The 19,405-nt window shown below is 51.1% G+C and overlaps 1 protein-coding gene across 4 annotated transcripts in view; it reads left to right on the top strand.

Moving 5' to 3' along the window:
- The window catches only part of TANC1 (tetratricopeptide repeat, ankyrin repeat and coiled-coil containing 1), a 177,315-nt gene that overhangs the window by 143,968 nt on the left and 13,942 nt on the right, over positions 1-19,405 (top strand). For all 4 annotated transcript variants that reach the window (XM_079782891.1, XM_079782893.1, XM_079782892.1 and 1 more), the window contains exons 16-18: positions 2,119-2,355; positions 4,237-4,422; positions 6,896-6,974. In XM_079782891.1, the coding sequence (XP_079639017.1) occupies positions 2,119-2,355; positions 4,237-4,422; positions 6,896-6,974 (502 nt within the window). The remainder of the gene's footprint in view (positions 1-2,118; positions 2,356-4,236; positions 4,423-6,895; positions 6,975-19,405) is intronic.

The raw sequence follows: 19,405 nt of genomic DNA, 5'->3' as shown, positions 1-19,405 counted from the left end.
CTTGTGACTCTAGTCAAATGAACGACACGGTGTCTGTGGTTTTCACACCTCGTGGGCAGCCTGGAGGCCTGCCAGGGCCTGTCAGGGGAGTGATTGATGCTGGCCCGGGCCACTGAAGGGAACCGTTTGAAGAAATGCAGTGGGCATTTTAATAGGTGTTAAAGGGCTGTCTTTTTTTTTTTTTTCCAGTGATCTGGAGATATGCAGGAGACATTAGTAGAGCTACAATGTGCATATGGTATTCTGTGATTTTATTTTAAAATCTCTAGGTAAACTCCCCCTTGGATCATGTCTGGATCCAGGTAACTTCAGTGGGTGGTGGGTGGGGTAATTAGGAAAAGACCATTTTTTAGGAGTCCTGAGCTGCTGACAGTCCCAGGGGCACACGTTTTCATGTGTCTGCTTTTTCTGCACTTCCTGGTGAGGAAAAGACGGCGTTTGCCTTTACTTTTGGCCTTGTTATCTCACTGTTAAGTATTTAATCCCGTGATGATCATCTCATTGCCAGGAAAAGGAGTTTCGTTTTTATTTGATTAAGCAGTGGTTTTTCAAAGTGCGGAGCCCAGACCAGCAGCATCGGTAGAAGCTGGGAACTTGTGGAAAGGGCACCTTCTCGGGCCTGACCCCAGCACCCCAGGTCCAGAAGGTGGGGCCTGAGACTGTGCTTTTAATTTTTTTAATTTTATTTAAAACAACAACACACAAGCCTGGCTGGTGTAGCTCAGGGGTTGAGTGTCGACCTGTGAACCTGTCATGGTTCTATTCCTGGTCAGGGCACATGCCTGGGTTGCAGGCTTGATCCTTGGTGGGGAAGTATGCAGGAGGCAGCCGATTAATGATTCCCTCTTACCATTGATGTTTCTCTCTCTCTCTCTCTCTCCCCCCCCCTCCTCTCTGAAATCAATAAAAATATACTTTAAAAAAACCATATACAACAATATAAAATTTACTATCTTAACTATATTTTTAAAATTGTCTTATTTAAGTATATTAGTGATATTGGTATATTTTAGTGATATTGGGTTCAGGTGTACAATATAGTGATTTGACATTTTTATACCTTGCAGTGTGATCACCCCACTAATTCTTGTAATCACCTGTCACCATGCAAACTTACCACAATATTATTGACTAGATTCCCCTTCACCTTATTCATCCACCCCACCCTACCCCTGGTAATCATTCCTATGGTCTCTGTTTTATCTTAATTATTTTTAAGTGTAGACTTCAGCAAAGTATATTCACATTATTGCACAGTAGATCTCCAGAGTTCATCATGTAAAACTAAGTCACTATACTCATTAAACAGCTCTCATTACACCTTCCCCCTAGCCCTGGGCAACCACCATTCTGCTTTCTGTCTCTATGATATGACTACTATAGGTACCTCATATAAGTGGGATCATATAGTATTTATCTCTCTGTGACTGGCTTATTTCACTTAGCATAACGTCCATAAGTTTCATCCATGTTGTAGCATGTGTCAGAATTTCCTTCCTTTTACTTTTTTTATTTATTCATTGATATGAGAGGGGGGGTGGAGAGAGAGAGAGAGATTTGTTGTTCCACTTATTTATGCACTCATTGGTTGTTTCTTTTATGTGTCCTGACTGGGGATCAAACCCTCTACCTTGGCCTATCAGGATGACTGACACTCTAACCAACTGAGCTACCCAGCCAGGATGAGAATTTCCTTTTAAAGGCTGACTAATACTCCATTGTACGCACAGGCACATACCGCATTTTGTTTATTCATTCAACCATTGAGGGACATTCGGTTCGGTTTGCTTCCATCTCTTGGCTGTTGGGGCTAATGCTGCAGTGAACATGGCAGTGCAGGGACCTCTTTGAGACCCTGATTTCCTTGCCTTCAGATATATTCCCAGAAGTGGGACTGCCGCATCTTGGGGAACCTCCACACTGTTTTCCGTGGCTGCTGCACCATGTCATTCCCACCACGGAGAATGTGCCCTTACATTCGCGGGTAACACGGGTGCACATGCGAGTTGGAGAGCCACTGGATCAGAATGAGGCTACTGCCCCTCTCCACGGAAGTTGTTACAAATGTTGTGACATTTACCTGAGAAATTAATCTTGTTGGGGAACATTATCCAACAGGTGAGCCGGCTCCTGATTTTGGGAGGGGCCAACGTGAACTACAGGACGGAAGTGCTGAATAACGCCCCGATCCTGTGCGTCCAGTCTCACCTTGGCCATGAGGAGGTGGTCACTCTGCTCCTGGAGTTCGGTGCCTGCCTGGACGGCATGTCTGAGAACGGCATGACCGCCCTCTGCTACGCGGCCGCTGCCGGCCACATGAAGCTGGTGTGCCTGCTGGTCAAGAAGGGGGCGAGGGTAAGCAGCAGCCTTCCCCGGGGAGGGGGGGGGCGGGGCAATGTCTTCATGTCCTCCTTAGAATTATCCCCGGGGCCAGCCTTCCATTTGTCTCTCCCTTCTTGAATCACAATGAACAGAAATTGCTAGGTAAACAGAAAGGGTGAGCTCAGCACTGCCGTGGGATACCACCAGAGTGGGTGCTCCAGTGCGCAGCCTTGGAGAGCCAGGGGCCGGGTGTTCGGCTCCTAAACTCTTACTCTGCTTACTGTTGCCCCAGGGGAGGCAGGCTACCAGGGGGATTCCTGACACCAGTGGCACGAGTAGGGCCATCCTTTCAAAAGCCTGCAAGTGCGGACCTAGATAGAACTTACCAGAATTTAACAGCACCAATTGAGTGAAAAGATCTACATGTTTCATTTTTTCCCCTCTCTCCTTGTCCCATTTCATTTCATGCCTTTTTTTAAAAACAATAAAAATGAGTTCTGTGGGCCTTAGAAGCCATGTGCCTGAGCACGTGGATCCAGGAGCCTGACAGCCCAGAATCCTTATTTCTCCAGCTGACAGCTGGGACATTGGGCAAGTTGTTGAGGCTGCGTGCCTCAGGCTTCCCACCTGTAAGATGGGCATGGCAACAGTGTCTGCCACAGGGCCGTTGTGAGAGCATTAAGTAAGTTAATGTATTAACATTATTATTAGATCAGTTACTCTGGGACTATCGATGTTAACAGATTGAATGAGAACAGTGCCAAGCTCACAGTAAACTCTGTTTAGGTTTACTGTAAGCATTTCATTGGGGGCCGGGGCGGGTGTGTGTGTGTGTGTGTGTGTGTGTGTGTGTGTGTGCTTTTGAATAACAATAGAAACAAATCGCTGATGTCTTTATACTGATTAGGATACCAAAGGTCCAACAAAAAGACACTAGGCTTCTAGTAACTGTGGGAGGCTTTTTGATTTTCTCTCAAAAACACATTTGGGATGTATGGACTTTAATTTTAGCACAAGGAAGAAGAGAAAGGTTGCTGTGAGGCCTTCCCAGTGGGCGCATTAGTGCGCATCAGCACGCCTCCATTTCCACATCCAGACTGTGACTTAGCTTTATTCGGAGGCCAGCACACCCCCTTCCACCCCAGCCGAAAGGTCTGTAGGAGGGCAAGGGTCACGTTGGTGGCTCTTGCAAAGCCTCTGGGTGGGGGTGCAGGGCATTACCAGAATTTGGAAGCAGGGAGAGGCTGGACCCTCTGCTCCTCTTCCAGCCCAGTATTCCCGAGTTTAGACGGAATGACGCGTTATCGGCTGCCTTTGGGCCTTCAGGAGGTATGCAGCACTCGGATATGTGGCGAGCTGGCCTTCCCGGCTCTGTAGCCACGCTTGACATGCCGACAGGTCCCAGGTCGCCTGCCTCCTTCCCCAATCTGACGCCACTCAGAGTCCCTTCCTTGTTCAGAGCTGGGTCTTCCAAATCCCTCCCTTTTGCCGGCTCTCCTGGCTTGGTGACTAAAGAACTGCTCTGCGCCCCCAGAATGTAGCCTGTCACAGCCCGTTAGAATGTCCCCCTCCAGGAACTGGAGTCAGTGAGCACAGGGCTTTGGCTGAGGTTTCGATCTGTGTCCTAACACATGCTCCCTAGAGAACTCAGAGCTCCCAGTTGTTTGCTAGAGAGACACAGGGAGTGAGCAGGGTGCGCTGTGACAAAGGGAACCCGAATCTACAAAGGGAACCCGAGCCCTGGCCGAGTGCCTTCATTCCGTCGAAGTAATTCCAACAGGACTCTGTTCTCCGGAAAGACGCACTGGGACACGGACCCCGTACCTGTGTTTGCACACAGACAGCATTTGTGTGGGACCCATATTCCCAGAGCAAAGGTGATGCTAAATGGTGACCTTTGCTCCTGCCTTCCAGTTGGACCATTTGGATAAGAAAGGCCAGTGTGCACTGGTCCACAGCGCACTGAGGGGCCACAGCGACGTTCTGCAGTACCTGCTGGCCTGCGAGTGGTCGGCAGGTGCACCCCAGCCAGGTGCACTGAAGAAGAGCCACGCCCTGCAGCAGGCATTGACGGCGGCCGCCAGCATGGGCCACAGCTCGGTGAGTGGGGCTGCGGGGTTCCCCCTTGGGGAACTGGCAGCTGTGGTGCACTGGGTGGGTACTTGTGCAGGTCGCCTTCTTCGGAGTTGCTAGCCGGTGATGCACGGAAGAAAAGAAGGTAAAGGAGGGTTTCGAGAAACAGCCTTAGGTTTGACCGTGCGTGACCGTGATCCAGTTGTCTCGGCATCACACCCTTCCTATGAGTGGAAGCTCCAAGCCCACAGTGTCAAGTGCGTATGTGTGCTCACGCGACGGGGAGGCCTCTCCCACACGGAGTCCTTCATAATATTCATAGCATTCATTCTCTACGCTTCCTTGTCTCTTTTTTAAAATGGATTGTTAAGAGAGGAAGGGAGAGGGAGAGAGAGAGAAACATCGATCCCGACCTGAGATGGCACCCCTAACCTGGGTATGTGCCCTGACAGGGAATCGAACCAGCCACCTTTTGGTGTCCTGGACAGTGCTCCAACCAACTGAGCCACCAGCCAGGGCTTCCGTGCCTTCTCTCTTCTACTTTCATCCTCTTGCCCTGCTGCCTTACTTTTTATCCCCACTTTGGTTCATTCTTTTGTCCTTGTGGTCTTTTAAAAAATCACATGGAATCCGAATTCTAAAATTGTCCTTGAGTATTTGAAAGATTTTAAAAATAGAACCTCAGTGCTCTCGTAGCCTGTAAAAACGCTTACCACTTCGCAGTTCCTGCACTGAAGGAAAACTCCACCAGCAGTTCAGTAGAGCACTTATTTCTGGTAGACGTTGGCATTCCTCGGTTTGGGGTGTAATTGTCACCTCCTGACCAGCGTGTCTGTGAATTTAATATTTTACGTGCTCCATTCTACGTATTTCTCTCTCTGTATGATCCTCAAGCAATCAGAGTTGCCAGTATTTGGTAAGAGTTGTCCCTACAATGATTTAGAATAAATTTGGGTGCAAAGCTGGTTGGCTGGCTAACTTTTGATATTTAAAACACAAGAGCAAACATACACACCTGTGTATGCATGCACACACACACACATTAAAAATACACATACTTAATACTTCAACACAAATATATTGCATAAAGTTAAATGCAGAAGCATATAAGAGGATGCAGCTCTCTTAAGAAAGAGAGTCATGAGAGATTTACAAAAATATGAAACAATACCAGTCAACTTACATGTTTTAGTTCTGAAAAAAATACTTGTTTTATTTTTTAAAAAACCATATTTCATAAAAATATGTTAAATATTATTTATAATGGGTTTATGATAAGCTCAACTTGTTTTAAAGCTGGCTGAGAAGAATGCTGTACAAAAGCAACCTCAGCCTCGCCAGTAACAACTTCGTAGAAAAGGGCAGGATTCATTCACCACCTCGAAGGGTGTATGAGCTTCCTAATGCTGCTGTAACAAGTGACCACAGACTTGATGGCTTTAAGCAGCAGACACCCGTTCTCTTTTGGACCTGGAAGTCAGAAAGCTAAAGGTAAGGTGTCAGGAAGCCAGTGTTGTTTCTGGAGGCTCTAGAGGGGAATGGTGTTTAGCTTTTTTTCTAGTTTCTAGAAGCCATCTGTATTCCTTAGTTTATGGCCCTTTCCTTTGTCTTCAAAGTGCATCACTTTAACCTATGCTTCTGTCGTCCCATCTCTTCCTTCCTCTGCCCTGTTGTTCCTGTCCCTCTTCGAGGGCAGCGGTGATTATGTCAGGTGTATATGAGCTATGCCCCTGGGTAATTCAGGGCCATCGTCCCTTTCAAGATCCGTAATCACATGTGCACATTCCCTCTTGCCATGCATGGTAACATTCCCAGTTTTGGGACGAAGATGTGGATGTATTGAGGAGCTGTTGCTCAGCCTACCCCAATGGGTGCAGATTGGGGGACGGGAAAATGGCTCTGCCCTCGCCTGCTCCTGCTGTTGTGCAGAGTGAAGGGTTCAGGGCTCAGACCCTTCCGATTGCCCTCAAGCCAGCATCCTGCCTCCACACCTGTGACCCCGCCTGCTCTTTGATGGGGACGATGCCCGCACAGGAAAGAATAATAACACTGTTAGTATAAAAATCATTTGGACAACGCTATTTATTTTATCTTATTGAAAAGGTATACACCGCCTTGTTTTCTTTCCTTGTGAAAATGGATTCACCATCTTCGGGCAATTTATGCAGAAGCTGCACTTTGTGTGATATCCTGTGTCCTTTGATGATTAGGCTGGCATATTTGGGTCACGTTGGAATTCATTAAAATTCCGAGTACTTGGTAATCCTGAACAATGTTGCTGAAATTCACTGCACCTTTTTTTTTTTTTAATTCTCCTCAAAGTGAACGTGTGAATAGCATATGAATTATGCTTGAAAACGGTTTTCATTATATTTTCTCTCCTTGTGCAGCATGAGATAATCATGGTTAAAAAACAACAGACTCGCTCCTTTGATACATGGGGTATAATAAGCACATATGGCGATGAGAACTCATTAAATCACCTTGCCACTTCTGACAGGTGGTCGAGTGCTTGCTGGGACTGGAAAAGGAACATGAAATAGACGTCAATGGCACCGACACGCTGTGGGGAGAAACAGGTAATTATGGCTCCACGGCTTACAGTCTGGGCCAGCCGGATGTCGTAGCCCCCATTCGGGCCTAATTGTCTTAAGGATGACTTGGAATACATATCGCCCTGTTGTTATTTTTATCCTGAGGCATTTGAAGCTTAGCAAATGAGTAGTAAAACTTTCCTAAAATTCAAATCATTTTGAATTAGACCAGCAGTGCCTGCGAATCTGATGACTGTCAGCTAGAAATACTGCGTCTGATGAACGTCAGCCAGAAAGACCTTGAATAAGGTGTTCCCTTATCCTAACCAGCCTGGTCTCCTGTGAGCAGGGCCGGGCTGCCACCCCGGGTTCAGATGAATCCAAGGTGTTCAGTGAGTAAGGCTGCGGCTGCCTGTGGAGTGAGAGCGGCCTTGGGCCTCGGGAGCTACTTAAAACACTGATGCCAGGCTGCCAAGCCCATTTCCGTGGGTGTGGGGGGAGGGGTGTGTGTTTAACTGCAGCATGGGGAGGGAGCCCACAGTGAGTGTATCTTAATGAAGGTCTGAGTTGGTTACTTGTCAGGTGAATATGGATAATGCTGCTTTGAGATTTTCCATTGCACTGAATTGGTATCAGAATCATAAGACTCTGATACGAGTTGTTGTTGTTGAATGGGTGTGGCCAAGGATGTTTAATGTGTATGTCCAGGCTGTGTGCTGTGTGTGGACACAGTGTACATGGCTTCCATTTCTCCTGTGCAGATTTATTTACAAATGCTCCTGAATTATTTCCTAACCAGCCAAACGGTAGTGTGTCGAGTTTGTCAGCGAACTCATACTTAAGAAAAGCCTCAGGTGTTTACGGGGTGAGGGTGGGATGCAAGTTTGCACTTAAGGTCTCTGGTGCCCTCCCTCGGGGCAGCCACCGTGTGTGTGTGTGTGTGTGTGTGTGTGTGGCGCGTTGGTGCCAGCTGTCCTGGTGTCTACGGAGGAGGTGGCCTGGCCCCCATTCCAGGAAGAGTGCAGAACCCCAGACAAAGTTGGATTATGCTTGGGGCTAAATGTGAGTAGATTTAAATATTGCCCTTAATTCTTTATGGAGTCTTTCCCCAACCCATTTAGATGGTATGGGCTGCTCTGTACGTTCATGAAAGAAAAGCTTCCGTCCACTTCCCTATCGTGTTGTGGGCGGCAGAGTAGGACTTTGCATGGTGCCTAGTCAGAGGGTCCCATTCCTGCCTTTCCAGTGCCTGGTGTCGCAGGTTTGGGCAAGTTCCTCGGCCTCCTTGCCAGATGAGGTCAATAGTACCTACTTTCCAGGATCGTGGTGAAGATAAGGAATCTCGTCCAAATGTACCCAATGTCAAGAACCCCGGGAACACTGCGCCTCAACATCCTGATTCATTAGGTCTAGGGGAGCCCCACACGCAGTTTCTTAGCAGGCATCCCAGGTGATTGTGGCTTCGGGACAGATGGAGAACCACTGGGGAAGCTGTGTGCAGGGACACAGAATGAGAGGTGCCCGTGGTGGCAATGGGGGGCCAGGCCTAATAGTAGTTAACACGCACACTGAGCCCAAAGGGGAATCCCCAGCCTTTGATACTGAAGATTTTTCTTTCTGGAAGAAAAATCCAGAGAAGGGCTGCATGTGAGCGGTCTGCTGTGTCTCTTGCTGACCCGTCTTGAATTTTAGGATCCCCCACCCCCTTGAGAATCTGCTAGGCTGATAGCTAAAGAGACAGGTAAGAGAAACCACTATTCCCATCAGTCTTACTGAAAAGATGAGTCACAGCTCAGCCCCAGCCTTCGGAGGCGCGCCCTTCAGACCGCTTTGCAGCCTGGGAAGTACTCATGCCCTTCCTCAGCAGGCGCAGGGTGCAGGTCATCAGCCCAGAGTTTGAAGGATTTTTTTTTTTAACGCCAAGAAAAAGTTAATCACTGCTTCTTGGGTGTAGAGGTCCCCGATGGGCTCTCCGTGGACTGTGTCATAAAGTCAGTCTTGGCCTAACCGGTTTGGCTCAGTGGATGGAGCGTCGGCCTGCGGACTGAGGAGACCCAGGTTCGATTCCTGTCAAGGGCATGTGCCTTGGTTGCGGGCACATCCGCAGTAGGGGGTGTGCAGGAGGCAGCTGATGGATGTTTCTCTCTCATCGATGTTGCTAACTCTCTATCCCTCTCCCTTCCTCTCTGTAAAAAAAATCAATAAAATATGTTAAAAAAATAAAATAGTCTTGCTGTCTCTGCATTTCCTATCTGGTACCTTTCTCCTGTGTTCCTTCACAAATGACTGTCATGGTCTGCTACCCCAGAGCCTCCTCATTTCCAGATCTGTGGTTGTCAAAGGCAGTTGCACACTGAAATCTGGCAGAGGAAGTCTTAAATGAGAGCGCATCTACAAACGTGGGGTACCGCCCAGATCGTGAGGCCGTGTTTGGGATTTGGCCACGGAAGGTCCACGTTACCTGAGCCCAAACGTCTCCTGGAGAGCGTGAGCGTGAGCGGGTAGGCCAGCTCACAGTCCTCATTCTCACCGGGCAGCTGCCTGTGGCTCCCCCGCCTGCACGGCTGCACTGCTCTGTGTGCTGCTTCTAGTTGCTGGGGACCCTGGGAAGTGAAAGCGGTTGTTTCACTTCCTCGTTTTGTTTGGTCCTCATTCCTGGGTGTGGTCAGTGGTGTTTTGTGTCTGAGACACGCTAGCCTGGGGCTTGTCTGTCTCCAGCCGCAGCAGCTTGAGGGGAGCATCCTGAGTCTGATTCTGTCTGGAGAGTGGGAAGTGGAGGGAGCACCTGGAAGCTCTGGATCAATAATGCACTCATTATTTGTCTTCCAACCGTGTGTACGTTTCTACAAGTCTGTCAGTATTGCTTCAGCTGTGAGTAGCTGGTCTTTAAAATACCGGCTGCTGGGGTTGCAAGGCAGGGTCTCCTGGGTCTGTTTTTGGCTCACCTGCCTGGCGTTGAAGGGCCCCGTGTTTTCCGTGCAGTGACGCCCTGTTCCAGAAGTGGGGGCGCTAAACCTGTGCACAGAGTCCTTCCCCACTTTTCTGCCGGGAGAGATGCTTGCAATCCCAGTGTATCTACCGTGTGTTGCAAATGTGTGGTCTTCATGCCTGGTGCTGATTGGAAGTAGCAGGTCATCCGTGAGAATGACAGCTGGCAGTGAGAGGGAGGGGCCCCAGGGAACGGCAGACCTGTGTGAGGTCCCTCGTCACTCGGGCCAATCCAGGTGGGGATGGTGGGGGTAGAGACAGTTAAGCACCTTTAGTACCTCAGGTGTCTCCCTGCTGATGACCTAGTCACCAAATGTCATCGCAGAAGGGGGGTGGTTCCTATCTTAGGTTTAAAGAGACAGGAAAATAAATAGTAGATTTCATCTGAAATGGTAACAATGCTTAGTTTAGGGTTTACGGCAGTAAATCTATGGCTTTTAGACAACTTAGGCCCGTGGTCAGCAAACTGCGGCTCGCGAGCCACATGCGGCTCTTTGGCCCCTTGAGTGTGGCTCTTCCACAAATACCACGGCCTGGGCGAGTCTATTTTGAAGAAGTGGCATTAGAAGAAGTTTAAGTTTAAAAAATTTGACTCTCAAAAGAAATTTCAATCGTTGTACTGTTGATATTTGGCTCTGTTGACTAATGAGTTTGCCGACCACTGACTTAGGCTCTCTCTGCCTGATTTATACAGCAGAGCTTTATGTAAGTTTCCCTTTTCACCAGCATCTGGGCCATTTGCTACTTATGTCTGTTTGATGTTGAGGATTCAGTCCTTCAGAACCAGTCCTGTAGTCCAGTAGCTCCTCGTGCTCACTCGGGAGGAGAAGTAGAGGGACCCGGAGAAATCGTGTTGGAGGGGAGGGATAAAGCCCTTCAACGCCAGACAGGTGAGCCAAAAACAGCCCCAGGAGCTGCTGAGGACTGGGCTTGTGGAGTGTCTCCCACCCAGCGCTCGGCCCTGCGGCCCCGGGCCCCTTGCTCCGGGACACTCGCAGACCTGGTCAGGCTGCCTCCGTCTCCTGGCTTCTGGGCAGCCTGGAACGTGACAGGAGCCCATCAGATGCCTGTGTGATCTCTGTCTCAGGCATTCCACAGCCATGACAAGTAAGTCTGGCTCCCACGACCGAACAGAGTTGCTGTTTCCATGTCGGTGCTGGTTGTGAATTAGCCCAGCCTGAAACGGTCAGAGATGCTAGGTGCTCACTGGTGACCTCATGCTGTTGTGAATTGTCAGAGGAACTGTTCCCACCCTCCAGGCAACTCTCACAACTGGGAGCCTGCTGTCTGTGTTTCTGGCCAGAGCTTCCAGCTCTTTGCAGGGTGTAGAGGCCCTTCTGTTCCAGCATTTGCCAGTTTATGTGCAAATAATGCCTGTCTTCTAAGCAAAGTCTGACCACCCCTGGGACTTGAGTCTGAGGTCTGGCAGCTGGGGTGGGGCCTTTCCAGGCCAGTCTCGGGGGAGAGGGTTCTCACACCTCTTTCCTTACTGCGTCATGTATTTATTTCATCCTTGATGTTTTAAAACTTGCACTCTTGTCTCCACGGAACTATTTTAGTTTCCCACTCTGTGGCCCTACCCATCCCCCTGGAGGGGGGTGTCCTTCAGTTCTGAATGGCAGGTGGGCCCAGGTGTGAGCTTACCACACCTAAGACCTCCCCAGAGCCAGTGCTTGGCCCCCAGGAACAGGATGCCTTATGGTTGAATGAGAGATGACCCTTTGCTCATTGGAACTTGACCTTTTTATGGAGAGAGGCGTTTGGCTTTCACCCATGTGTGCACACCTGGGCAGCGTTTCTAGGGAAAGATGGGAAGGAAAAGCGTTTGTCCACTGCTTGTGAGGGCCCGTGGAGAGTCTGTGCTCAGGAGTCGCTGAGGGACTTGCATTCGGTGTTGTGGAAGTCCTGGGCATCTCGCCCGCACTGCTGTTGGAGAGAACTTGTCCAGGCATTCCTTCCTCTGCTCGGGTTTGTCCCAGGAAAGTGCAGAAAGGTCCCTGGAAATCCAGGTTTCTGTCAGTCCAGTCAGAAACAGGGGTTCTTGATTGTCCTTGGTGTAAAAGCACGAACGAGGGACAACCTAGGACCCCAGGGGGTGTGAGGAAAGAAGGTAACCCAGGACCCCGAGGTGTGAGGGAGGGGATAGCCCATGATGGGGTGGGGGAAACCCAGGATCCTAGATGGTTGGGAAAGGGGTAACCCAGGACTTTGGAAGTGGGGGGAGGGGGGACATTAGGGAACACAGGACCCTGGAGAGTATGGGAGAGGGGTAGCTCAGGACCCTGAGAGGAAGGGCTGGGGTGGGGTAACCCACAGCCCTGTAAGAGGAAGGACAAAGTGGGGGGAATGTGGGACATGGGAAACGGGTAACCCAGGCTCTGGAAGAAGGGTGATGGGCGTGGGGGTAGAGGGGCTTGTGGGTAAGAACTGAGAGGACTGGGTTTGTCCACACCTGTCCCCTTCCTGCTCGGCAGACCCCTGGGGTTGGCCCTGGCCTGGGTGTGTTCTGGAGACCATGCCCGTCTGCTGAGAGGACGTCAGATACCAGCTGGCCTGTGTGCCCTGCTCTGCAGGCAGGAGAGGGGTACGGAGCGGGGCCTGTTGAAAGCACAGAGTGTGTCTCAGGGCACATGACTGGTCGCTGGACCCCCGATGCTCACATCTTGTTGCTGTTTCTTTACATAGTCACCATTCCGGTGAGTGGTTCCTCATATCCATCTTTATTATTTTTTTAAATATATTTTTTTTGATTCAGAGAGGAAGGGAGAGAGAGGGAGAGATAGAAACATCAATGGTGAGAAAGATCACTGATCGGCTGCCTCCTGCACACTGCCTACTGGGGATCGAATGCAACCCGGGCATGTGCCCTGAGCGGGAATCGAACCATGACCTCCTGTCGATGCTCAACCACGAGCCACGCCAGGCGGGTTCATATTCATCTTTAAAAAACAAGACTTCTGCTCTCGACGTATGAACTTGTACTGATTTACATCGTGACAGCTGGGAGCCTCCTACCTACAAACACTGTAGCTTGTCTTTCAGTCACTGACTCCTAGGACTGCGGGTGCTCATTGGCACCATTACAGACCCATATCGATTCTCTCAAGTTCCTGTGGAAATGATATGTGGATTCTTTCTTGCTTTCTTTTGCTTTTTTGGGACCAGAGTGAGCTTGTCTAAAATGGTTCCGTGATCACACGGGCACTGTGCGTGGCGACCCGCCCGTCACTGTCCTCAGCACACAGGCCCAGCCCTTTAGGAGAGCAGCCGGTTACACGGGCCTGAAATAATTCGGTGTAAGAGGATCTCTCAGAAACCGGAGCCCTCTCAGCACAGTTCGGAAGTGACAGCTGCTCAGAGCTGTGATCTTCTGGGAGATTTTTAGAACAGCGTCTGTATGAAATGTGATTTATGTCACCCACATTTTAGGAAATAGTTTTTAAAGGGAGTTCACGTTATGTATAGCACACATGATTCCTCAAAGCGTGTGAAGAGGCTCGTTTGAATGGGGGAAACGTCAGGGACGGCCCGAGGAGCAGCACACATCTTCCTGCCCCAGGTCTCCGAGTCCACGAGGCTGCGCTGCGGCGTGGGCCTTGGGAAGCCGCGTGCCCACGGTTAGGAGGGAGCACGGCCATTGTAGGCTCTCCTCACTGTCCCTGGGAGAACGCTTCATTGTTCTTCAGAGCGGAAACGTGTTTTCCTGCTCCCTGGGTCTAAAACAACATTCCTGGCAGTTTGATTAGTTGGACAGTTTGAAAGGAGACCTCCTGGAGGCAGCAGCGTAGGAATAAAGACCTCAGACTCCAGTCAGACCTCCTGCCTCCCAGGCCTGCCTCCCAGGAGCTGTGTGACCTTAGGCAAGTTGTTTAACATCTCTGGGCGTTATTTTCATCATCGGTTGACACGGAGGAGTGCTACTTGCCTCACGGAAGTTGGCTGTGCATTACAGGGATGTGTGATTAATTCCATGAATCATCGCTCAGGAAGCACCTCACGGTGTCCTAGTACATTGTTAAACCGTGTCAGATCTTCCTGTGTTTGATAACATGGCTCCAGGTTTACTCAGCCGCTGGGTTTAATTCCTGACGGACACTGATTGGCTTCATGATTTGGGGCAAATAATGTGACTCTTCCTTTACCTGCTAAAATGCACATAATCATCCAACTCCAGGGATCCTTGTTGAGGGGAAATGAGAATTCACCCATAGCATTGTGCCTAGAGCTCAGCAGTGTAAGAGTCCAGCAGAGGGGCTACGCTGCCAGGGCTGTGATAAGGTGATGATTAATATTAATTATCATTGTCACATATTATTAATTTATGCTATGCATTTGGACTTGAATAGTATTGAAATGTTTCAGTGCTAGAATCTTAGTTATTTTGCAATGCTTTAGAGAGAGGAAGAATAGAGAAGAACGTTGGTCACACGTGAAGTCCTGTTTAGTGGCAATTGCACATTTTATTCCTTTAAAGAATTCCTTGGCAGCTGGAGGCTCATGTTTGATCTTTCATCTATGCACGGAGACCGACAGTGTTTTGTTGTTGTTTTTCAAAATAATTTTTATTGATTTTAGAGAGGAAGGGAGAAAGAAGCATCAATGATGAGAGAGAATCATTGATCAGCTGCCTCCTGCATGCCCCCTACTGGGGATTGAGCCCACAAGCTGGGCATGTGCCCTTGACCAGAATCGAACCTGGGACCTTTGGGTTCACAGGCTGACACTTTATCCACTGAGCCAAACCAGCTAGGGGGTGACAGTGGAACTGGTCACGTGTCCGAGTGTCCTGGTTCCTCAGGTTAGACCCTGCCTGAGTTAACCTCTCCTGGGGCTCTGTGGGAAGTGGGTGGAGGTGGGGGAGGCAACGTGTTTTTTTATGTGCTGCTTGGTTGCCACCTGTTGCTTTGTAACACAGAGTCCCTCTCCTTGACCCGCCCGGCCTTCCACCTGCCCCTGCAGGCCCTCCTGGGAGCCTTCTGCCAAATGGAGAACCATCAGGAAGGTGTTTCAGACAAGGGCCTGTGAGGTTCAGAGAGCTTGTGGGTAGTGCCCGCTTCCTGTTCATGAGGTCCGGGGCCTCCCCTCCCGGCCCGGGCTCCGTCCAGGCGGGGGTACCCAGCCTCTCGGGCCCCTGGACGGGTCTCAGTAAGAGCAGTCTTCCTGAGTTTCACTGGGGCTGCACATTGCTGAGCTGAGGATTCCATCAAACAACTGCCCTGTCTGTGTGGCGACGAGGAACTGATGGCTGCTGGGAAGGGTGTGCTTGTCTCCCTCCCTCAGCGATGGAAGGAAAGGCCTGACAAAGTCAGGCTGTGAGGCAGGCTGTTGGTAAGTCTCAGCCCTGTTCCTAGGAGGTGCAGGAGCGGGTGTCGCCTGGCTTTTGGGGTGGCGGAAGTGGGGGACCTACCTTCATCCAGTAATTCCTCTGGGGCCAGCCTCTCTGAGGCCCTCCCTGTGACAGCCCAGCCCCGAACGGCAGCAAAGCCAGGCACAGGGCGTGCCCTCCCTCTGCTGTCACAGTTCGAAGGTCAGTTGTTAGAAAGTGGAGGGGGAGAGGCCGCCATTCCCAAATGTTTTTGTTTTGTTCTTTTTAAATCATGAAATCCCTAATTATATTTTACTTCTTAGCTAAAACAGCTGAGAATTTCCCAGTGTTTTGTGAACACTTTTTTACTTTTGTCTTCCTCCTTTACAGTTGAGTGTGGTTTGCCCGTCGAGCCTTCAGCGGAGGTTCAAACCTCACTGCCTTCGTCGCATCCAATGGTTTCCAGCTTAGTTGCAACTAGATGGCTTTTATGAGAACCCCGCTGCTTACTACTAATATTGGCGCTTTTGGTTTTTCCCATTTTCCACTCGTTTTTATAAGTGATGGGGAAAGCCAGTATCTTAGTAAATAAGTTGCACAAATAGAAGCAAGTATGCAGGCATAGCTGAGCCACTGCCCGCCCTCAGCTACCCGGCCCTCTGAGGGTGTGCGCCTTTGTGGCTAACGTGCTAGCCCCGGCCTCGGCGGGTGGTTTGAGTCATCAGTGTGTGATGTGTGAAGAGGTTGCTGCCTGCCTCTGTGGGTACTGACCTGTCCCCCTTCTCTCCGCCTCCGGATTGGAGACAGAGCCTGTAGGGGAGAGGGTTAACGGTGTTTGACAGCGGACCTGCCACACAGGCAGCCCTGTTTATGGAATGCCTGTGTCCCTGGCAAGGTGACAGTTGCATTTTTGGAAGTCACATCTCTAATACGTAAGAGATCCCTGGAAACAATCCATTTTACAAAGAACCCTATTTCACTGATGTCAGTAACTTCATGCTGTCGCCTATCAGTTCGGTTTTCTTAAAGTGAGTCGGCCGAGACAAAGCTACTCATGCTCTGAAGACAGAAGGGACAGTATTGCTGGGGTAAAATCGCTCAGAATCGTCAGGAAAAGATAGGCGCTTGCAGGGACATTTAATTACAATAGTGCCATCCAGTTAAGGAGTTTGCAAGTGAAAGAAATTGTGTCCAGTTTGGGTCCTAAAACATGGCACGTGGTTGTTTTGATTTGGGTTTCCTTGGCCAGCAGACAAGGCCTCGCCCATGGCCAGGACGCACCGTCCTCCTGCCCGGTCCCCTCACCTGTGTTCTGACCAGGCCGCGTGCGGTGACCCGCGTTGGAGTCTGGTGGCCAGCTCAGAGGTCAGCCTGTGAAGCAGAATAGTTGGAATTCCTGAGCAGAGCTGTGCCTGGATTTTGTTTGTTTAAGCATGCGTTGAGGAGTCTTCAGTCTGGCTTATTCCCGAATATGGTATCCTTCCATCCTGTGGCTGCTGACACCCAGATGCAGCCGAGTCTCAGGGGTCCTGCGGGATGCGGCCCAAAGCACTCAGTCTCGGTGGGAGAAGGACAACGCGGGCCCTGTTGTTTGCTGGCGTCCCTGGACAGTGAGAGCTGGTTAAGATTGTGTGTGCAGAGGGGGATCCCCGCAGGCCTGCGGGAACGCTGAGCCTCTCTCAGCCGGGCTTCATCCCCTCCAAAGGAAGTTCATGACTAAATGCACAGAAGACAGCCTGTGTGGGAAGAGAACGGAATCCAGCCCCGACGCCGGGCCTGGGGGCGCTCTCATGTCAGCTGCTCCAGCTTCTGGCTGCTCTGGCGCCTCCTGAAAGCACCGAGCCCTATTTTTAGAGCCGGCCTGTCTCGGGGGGATGTGCTGCTGCTGCAGAAATTCAGTAGCAGCTGCGGCAGACATTCTGACTTAAAGGACCCATTTATAATGCGGACGGAGCTTGGTTACCGAATGAAAGAGAATGGAGTGTTTCGGTGGATCAGCTGCTCCAGACCTCATCTCCTGGAAGCCCTGAGTGTATTCCTTCTCCTGGTGGCTGCGTACCTGCCGCCCTGCCCCTGCCTATAGCGTGTGTGTTTGTTCGCTCCTGTGTTGCTCGTCACGCTCAGCTGCCCGTGGAGGAGAGGGAGGAGGAGGCCCTCCCTGACTGGAGGAAGGGTGCAAAGAGCAGCAGGTCGAGGAAGTGTGGCTCACGGCCCGGATCTTCATCCCACGAGCCACTCGCAGGGCCCATGTTCAGATCCATCCAGATAATGTATGTACAGGTGCCCAGCGGTTTAGGAATCATTAACGTTAGCATGATGGCAGGGGCACCTGTGCTGGGCACGCCCTGGGCAGCAGGCCAGGACCCTCGAGTGCAGACTTTCAGAATGCAGACAGGATCACTTTGGCCACTGGTTTTCAAACATTTTGGATATGGGACCCTCCCACCCCCAGCCCAATGCACGAGTATATACAACTGATACAAATTCTGTTCTGTTCATGGCATTTGTTTATCATTTCTTGTCAAGTTAGATGTAAAGTCAGCGACAGCGAGCCTGCGTATGCACAGGTGGGACGGCCCGCTGCGGGAGCAGCAGGGACTCACGCTTTGTGTCCACGTTGCATTCTGGTTGCACCGTCCAGAGAAAATCAGTCATAACACGTGGCAGCTGTTGTTGGGAGTGACTCTCCTGTAGTCGTAAGAAATCCTTAGAACAGAAGGGGGAAGCATTAGTAAGATTGCTGATGACAAGCCACTCCTGTCACACATCCCCTGTGTGGGGTTCGGGGGCCTGTGGGGCAGGTGTGGGTGCCTCTCGGTGACACGTGAAGAGGTGACGTCACAGGCCCAGTGCCCTGCGACCCGCAGGAAGGTCTGTCAAGTCGTCTTTGTTCCTTGGAGGAACTGCTCTCTGTCATGGATCAGGCCCAGACGTCAGGTTTATATCCTGTTGTGTGTGTGGCTCCCGGGGGTTCACGCTGCTGGGCTGACGGGAAGTCGGAGTAGGGAAGTCCGCCTGTGCTGAGAGGGGTTCTGAGGAGGACGTCGGGCCGAGCCGTGCGTGGGGAAGGCTGCAGTCCTCAGTACTTGGCTGCCCGGGTCTCAGGTGCAAGAGCGCAGGACCCCAGGAGAGCCGGACGCAGACCAGGGACTCGCACGGAGCCGGGCCCACCCCTGGGCCTCTCCCAGGACGGCCGCGGCCGTGCCCGGTGCCACCGCAGGTGTGCACAGTCACCCTGTGTCTGCACTGCTGTGTGTTGTTTCTTGGAACCGATGTTGAGTTTGTGAAGTGGACCCCTTGTGTTGCATTCAGCTGCACAGTGTTTATTGTCATTGCTTGGCCACTCCACTAGCGATGGTGCATCCTCCTGCTGACGGCCCCCTGGGTTGCTTCCAGGGTGGGGCTGCGTGAGCCCGTTGCACGTGCCTCTCAGTGCACTCCGCGGGCACCCGCCCCCGGGCACGTGTCTACACGGTGCAGGGTGGCTGGATGGTAGCGTGCGTGCACCTTCAGCGTTACTCAGTGGTGTCAGGGGTCCCCCAGTCCTCACTCCCACAGCGGCATGGGGGCGTCCCCACTGCTCCACATCCGTGTCTCCATCACTGGGACTACGAATGAGGTGGGCACTTTCCCCGGTAAGTTCACGGGCGTTCGGACAGACTGCACCTTTGCGAGCGCCTGTTCTGTGTCTCCCGTTTTCACACCGAGGTGCCGCACTGGTTAGTAGGAGGCTGGAGCCGTTCTGGAAGCTGACATTTGTTAGCATGAGGCTGTATGTGAACACAGAGCGTCCCAGCAGGCAGCAGGAATAGACCGGGCATCACTCGCGACCTCTCCTCCCTCCTCTGCGCCATAGAGGTTCCCTCCCGAGGTGTCTCTACCCTTCGTCCTCAGTCCCTTCCTGTCCCCTTTTCTACTAAAAGCTTCTCGTCTGCCCTGGCACTGTCCCCAGAGCCTATGTCTCTTCCTCTAGACAGTGATTCATATGACATAGCAGAGCCCCCCCCCTTTCCACTAAACCCCTCTTTTGGGCACCCCTCCCATTAAGAATCAGGACTTGGGGTGGGAGGCACAGTCGCTGACGTGAGGGCGTTGGTGAACCTTCGCTCCTAGTCTCTTTCCATTCAGGCCATCCTTGTCCTTGGCTGCTCCCACAGAACCCCCCCCCACCCACCCACCAGCT

The sequence above is a fragment of the Cnephaeus nilssonii genome (assembly GCF_951640355.1).
Source record: "Cnephaeus nilssonii genome assembly, chromosome: 10".
NCBI lineage: Eukaryota > Metazoa > Chordata > Mammalia > Chiroptera > Vespertilionidae > Cnephaeus > Cnephaeus nilssonii.
The sequence above is the reverse complement of the archived record's forward strand: the minus strand, read 5'-3'. Positions and strand labels throughout refer to the sequence as shown.